The sequence below is a fragment of the Limulus polyphemus genome, unplaced genomic scaffold (genome assembly GCF_000517525.1).
Source record: "Limulus polyphemus unplaced genomic scaffold, Limulus_polyphemus-2.1.2 Scaffold308, whole genome shotgun sequence".
Lineage (NCBI taxonomy): Eukaryota > Metazoa > Arthropoda > Merostomata > Xiphosura > Limulidae > Limulus > Limulus polyphemus.
In genome coordinates this window covers 37,138-43,860 of record NW_013665918.1, presented here as the reverse complement: position 1 = coordinate 43,860, position 6,723 = coordinate 37,138, and the positions used below count along the sequence as shown (strand labels likewise).

The 6,723-nt window shown below is 30.6% G+C and overlaps 1 protein-coding gene across 1 annotated transcript in view; it reads left to right on the top strand.

The window, feature by feature from the left end:
- LOC111085282 (delta and Notch-like epidermal growth factor-related receptor) overlaps window positions 1-6,723 on the top strand; it is a 101,052-nt gene that overhangs the window by 73,701 nt on the left and 20,628 nt on the right. Inside the window, exons 3-5 of the mRNA XM_022383092.1 lie at window positions 1,346-1,545; window positions 1,891-2,027; window positions 4,554-4,707. Of these exons, the coding sequence (XP_022238800.1) occupies window positions 1,346-1,545; window positions 1,891-2,027; window positions 4,554-4,707 (491 nt within the window). The remainder of the gene's footprint in view (window positions 1-1,345; window positions 1,546-1,890; window positions 2,028-4,553; window positions 4,708-6,723) is intronic.

Sequence of the window (6,723 nt, the reverse complement as noted above, 5' to 3'; positions counted from 1 at the left end):
CGTTAACAATATAACCTGCCGCTAAATTCAGAAGTTTGAGTTTCCAGAATATCATGAAAGTTTTGTATTTTCGATAAAAGTGGAAAGCTTTAGCAGATATTTAGTTTTAGACATAATTCATTTTTTATTTTTAACAGTTTGTCGTTTTGGCAATAACAAATTTTACATCGAGTCTGTCATTTTCGGTAAACACTGACGTGTAAAGGTAAAGTTTATTTCTGCGTTAGAAAAATCAAAAATGTATTACAGCTTCTCATAATAGTTGTTTACAAAAGCTTACAGAATTTCTGGTTTATTATTTCAGATGAATAACACTTACTAACTTTTTTCCGGAGTAATTGTTTTGTTAAATTATTAGCGACCTAATTCTCCCATGAGCACGGCAGCAAACTTTGAAGTAATTTTAGTTCCCATGGTAATTGTCGTTAGTCCGGATGCGATGTTTTTTGTAAAACTAGTAGAGTTATGTGAAAGGACAAGTTCGGTGATGAGATGTTAAATAGTTTTACGAATGTTCTTTAGCGCAGATTGCATCCATTCTCAGTCTGTTGTGATTCAAATGTTCCCCAGCTAATGCACGTGTCTCACATAAAGTAGTACCCTTTACTTATAAGTACGTTTCTTTGTAGCTATCAAAAACAATAGTAACAAAACGCTAAGTTGTAGTATTTGATTTATAATAACTCCAAAAAGATTAAAGATAGAATTTAAAATAGAATTTAATATCAAATAAACTATTGAAATTGGAAAAAAAATGTATCGTATTATTCAAGGAAGATGTTCCAGGTCTAGAAATAATAAAGTACTGAACAGATGTGCTGTAACTCTGGGTAGTTTAAGCCTAGATGGCATTACTTGTATGTAAATATTATGTAGGTATATAAGTCCCTATCTTGCTTTTACCGTTTCTCCTGAAGATGGTGTCATAGATACCGAAACATTTGTAGAGTCTGTTTTGGGACAGTCCACTTTTTCTAAATAACTATTCATTGTGTAAGAGTTTAACGGTGCATTCCTTTTAATTGTAAATAAAGAATGTTGGTTTCAGTTATTTGTTGTGAGCAAATGTTTTGTTTATTTTTTGTTGATTAACGTATTCCTTGGCTAACCACACTTATTCTCAATGTAATTATTTACCGTAATAAATTATTCATTTTGTTTGATGCTATTTCTCTGGATATTGACAACCAAACTATCCAGATATCCTTAGTTGGTTGTTTTATAACTTGGTTTTTATATCGCTATTCATGTACGATAAAATCAATAAAGGTGTAAGTTATGTAATGTTTCTACTTCGCTGGTGTTTTTGATATGTTATCATACACCGTTGAATCACTTTATGTAGCTTTAGGCCACTTCAAGTAAACACTGAGCAAGAGAGAAATGATAGTATGGAGATAAGAATAACTAACTCAACTATAGATGGCAGTGCTATCTGTACTGAAATTACATCACCTCTGGTAATTGAAGAATGGAGTCCTAATACATCAAATACCACTCCCATCAAGTTTGACGTCTTCTTTCCAGGAATGAACTTTCTAAGTAGTAAGTTTTCTTAATGGCTACAATTTGCTATTTTAACATTTCCTCACAGCTGTAAGTAATGCATCACATTTTATTAAAACGACTTGGATCTTACATGCTTCATTTTGCGTTCAACTTCTGTAAAATGTAATCGCGTACAATATATAATTATTTATTTTTCATGAACACAAACTTATGGCTACTTTTTAGAAGTTACTTTTTTTGAAATTCAGTTAACTTTTACCTTTATCTTCTGTGAGATACAACATAATTTCTTCCAATGATTATTAGTGTGTATGCATGCTATGTATTCTTGACATTCCACTTGTAAGATATAATTAGTGAACTGTAATGACCTATTTTCAGTTAGCATGAAATCGTCAAAATTACAATGTGAATTGATGTGGAGAGTGCAGGTGACTATGAAACCGCCAGAGTGCCGTTTGGCGCCTACCGAAACAATTTGCTCGGGTAAAGGAACCTGTGTAGCTGATTCAGAGAAGGTATGATTCGATGCATTAATTCTATGTATCAAGTTGATTGTTATGGTTTCAGCTACTTACACATACATAATGTTACACGATATTGATTGATATGTTTACTTTTTAAGTGTATTTGTTGTTCTTTATGGCTCTTTGGTAACAAATGAACTAAATGTAAATCAGTAATATTATCCAACCAAACGAGGTATCACTATCAGTGAACATATTAGGTTTATTGGATATTCAAAACCAAAAAACAGGAATTGATGTTTCTAAAGATCTAACACTTTCATGATTTTGAGATAATTTAAATTTTACATCTAGAACTTTTCAAAGGTTTAATAAATATGCTGTTATCCTTATGCTAGTATTTTCTAGTGTAACTTAAAAGGCTAATAGATTGAATGGCTACTTTAAGCCTATTAAGCCAGTAAACTATAGACGTTTTCCTTGAACTTTAGCGGTTTCAAGATACGCTACTCGAAAACTAGAAACATTCTTCTATTCTAAATGCTCTAGAATAAGATTACAATGGATGTTTCCTCTTCAACAATATCGAAGTCATGTATTCAAGAGATACAACGAACCTAGCATGAATTTTGACAACTCTTCTTCTTCCATTTTATGTTGTAATAACGCCAGCTGGAGGTATCAACTTAACTAGAAATCAACAGGGTTCGGTATTCGCAGGCAAGCAGTCTTGATCAAGAATGTGAAGGGAATTTCTTTATTGATATATTACCAATACCAGACATGTTTGTAACATCAATGAATACTGTAAAAATGTATCGATAAATAGTTGCAGAGCCTCATATAATGTTATCACATCCTGCATACCATACAAATATTTAACATTTTTACTCGTGTCATTTTACCATGAGTAAAACAAAAAACATCGAAATAAATCTGTGAAGTTTGCCTATAAAGTTTGAATTCTCGCATTTGAATTCAAACTTCATGAAATGCCAAAACAATTTTTTGGTCACATATTATTCAAGCAAGATATCTAATAATCTGGGTCAGTGTAAAACAATTAGTCTTTAGTTTCGAAAGATCAAACAATGTTTTAAAAGTTTCATTTTTCTTCTTCGTTTGAAAGATATATATTGTAAAATATATTGAGTTTTATGGAATTTTAAGGTTTCAGTTATAACAATTTATTCACACCAACGTATAGAAATATAGCAATATAATTCCAAACCAAATTCAAGAGAGCCTTAGAAATCGATTAAATTAAAGGACATCTTCACAGAAATAAAATCTATTCCTCACGTGAAGCACAGACTTTTTACTGCTTAATGTTATATTTCTTGAATTTAATGAGTGTTAATTTCGTGAATTTCGGGTTACTACTAACTTTACTATATAACAGTAGATGATCTTGGTTTTCTAAACACCCCTTTCCAAATTATAAGTATTTGTTTAACTTCACCTCTTATATACATGTACATTTTCAAACGTTCAATATACATATTTCCTTTTCGTGTGAAAATCTTTATTTTTACTTTCACTCTAAACTTCACAGAAAGCTATTTGTGCATAGGATAGTAATAGACAGACAGATAGAGAGAGGGATGGGAGGAATAATCTCTTCAGAGACACAATTTGTTATTAACTGAGGGCGGTGGATGTTTTTATTTCGTTGTTTAATCCACACACACGCTGGCGATCTCGCGTAAAATCAGTTCCCCTTTTCGTCTCCGAATAGACAATTCATATATAAAGCAGAACTGTCCGCCTCTCTGGACTTTTGACGTCACAAATTGTCGTAAGGAACTGGCTGAACCAATTTCGGTTAAAGTTGTTAGAGAAACTTAAGTGGAGCCTCCACAGATAGAACTCAAATGAATGATTCGAGTTTGGCAGCTATTTCAATTATACCGTCTTAATTCCGTGAATGGTAGCTGAACTGAGCAAAGAAATCGGCAGCAAAATAAGTGAAGCCGACGCCAAATGAAAGAGACGTATAATGCCGTGCGTAACACGTATCCCTTAGTAGCGGATGAACGGTTCGTGTCCTCCTCTCAAAATACTAGGAGCAGACGGCCCATGCCCTCATATATAACATTATCTTTAAACTACGGTATTTCTGGTTACTTCTGCTAGTGTTGAATTAAACAAAAGTTGTATGTTTTGTTTGCATTCAATTATTTTTAGGCTCTTATATAATACTATATAATATAAAACTAAATTTATCAATAAATATTTCTACACCGTTTTACATGAAATGTTCGTATTATAATTATTTGAAGACTGTGTATAATAAGTACCATAAGTATCTAAAATATTACATTTTTCTAGAAGTCTTGAATATACGAAAATTCGAAACATCACATCATTTATAGTTTTTTCAACATTGTGTAGAATACAAGTTTATATTTTTCGGATCTTCTTCCACGCTTAATGTTCTTAGAATAACGCTACACATTTTCTACTAAAACACGCTGTATATAACGTTCTGTTTTTGTTTTTTTTATTTGTGAAGAATGAAATTAATGATCGAAAATTCAGTTCAAAGGGATATATGATTATTTTTATGTTTTTCAGAATATTTTTACTTGTCAGTGTTGCCAAGGTTATATTGGTCGTTATTGTGAAGAACGAGATGGTTGCTATGGTAACCCTTGCAACCATGGTGGATTCTGTGTTGATATTACTGAAGGGCTTGTTGATACTACCTTCCAGTGTCTTTGTCCTCATGGTAAGTTATGCGAACGATCTCTTATTCCCATGGTAGAAACTATACATAAACATGAATACATTATCGATCTTTTCGTCTGTCAAACGCAGGTTCAAAATGAATAAGGTTAGAGAAATCTATCAACTATAATTTCTTTATTTTTAGTTTGTCTGAGCTACATGTTAGGATTATTTATTTCAAATGTGTTATACCCGAGTTATTTGTGTTGCTAATGCTTCATTGCTAGAGATTTGATGATTACGATTTGCTTCAAATATTTTGAACTAAATGAAACATTGATTTTTAACAAAAAAAATAACTTTTTATACAAGAACCAAAACGTTAGTACTTCGTTAAGTTTATACTCGTAATTTTAAAACGAATTCAAATTTTTTGACATTAACATTTTCTTGAGTTCACCTTAATTTAAAAATGTCTTTCAGAAGAATTTCTAGCATGGTTTTGTTTTTTTGTAGTGCATATATTAATAAAATGATGTTGTTTATGTAAACTTTTAACTTTACTTTTTGAATTTGAATGTTGAATCTTTGCAGAAATATATATATAATTATATATATATATATATATACAAGCAAATAATCGTATAAATATCTTTCTAGGTTACGAATATTAAAATTTTACATTTGAATTAATTTCTGAAGTTTCAATTCAGCAATCATGACACCAATAATTACAAAATCATTTCCGTGTAGTTAAAAGTCATTCTAAGACAGATAATTTGTGTTTAAAGCCACTGATAAAATCCCATTTCTAAAATGGTTCACATTAGTACATACAAAATTGTTGATACAAAAATTAACTCTTTATATATTCCTGGTCTTTAAATATTTGTGAGTTTTGGTGATTAGTTTCATCACTTAGAATATAAAAACACTTTGAAGATTTATCTTACAACTCACCCTACCGTCAAACAAGCGTAACCTAGGTCCATCATTTATAATATGTATGATCCCCATTCCTCTATCTTTACTTTCTCTTTTTTAAAAAAGATAACGATAAACAAAACAACTAACCTTCTAATTAGCTTATTCCTTCATTTTTAACAAAGACTCGAAGTAATTTAGTAAGCAATCTTCAGTAATTAAAATATAGGGTTGACTGATTTTATGTTCAAAATATTAGTTAGCGATTTACAATAATTAATGAATGTAAACTACAAATAATAAAAATGAAAAAAATGAAAGTGGAAAACTCTCTTCGGGGGGGGGGGGATTGAGAATGAGCGATTCATCTTTGAAGAAGCACACAGTAACTTCACTAAACAACTCAAATTTTTGGATTCCTGTAAATGTTCTGTAAAAAAAGTTAATATTTCATTCTGACTATTTTACGGACAATGTCTCTTTCTGTCTTTGGAAATTTTTCAGTGTAACATAAATCGTTTCCTGTCCACTTTTTAAACTAACCGGAAAAAATATTAATATAATGAAATGATAACATAACTGAATGGAATATATATATATATATACATTGTAGAAACTGTACTATAACATCTTTTAAAGTATATTCAAAATTAATGACAGATGTCTGAACTCATTTAAAGAGAGATAAATATAAGTAACACAAATCAACTCACAAATAATAATAAAACTGATAGGAATTTCAGCTTTCACTTTGTTAACAATTAACAATGGTAAGTCTTTGGATGATATGAACGTATATATAACGTGATAAGATCCTTTTAGCGGGAACTGAACATTACTCATATTAGAACTAATTAACCCTTACTATTTCTATGTCGCATTCTCGTGAATCATTTCCTCGTGAAGTATTTCTCCACTTTTTTTTTAAACATGATTAATGATACTTTTCAAATCACTGAAACTCAGTTACAACAACATCTATGGCCTGTAGTAGTCATCAAGGATTTACTAACTTTCTTAGGGTTCATTTTTATTTACTCTTCATCAAGCGCTTACTGAGCATGTAAACAGTAAATTGGCTGCGTAGTTTAATACAGTTAACTAGATATATAGTTAAATAGAGTTAACTAGGTATATAGTTCAATACAGTTAA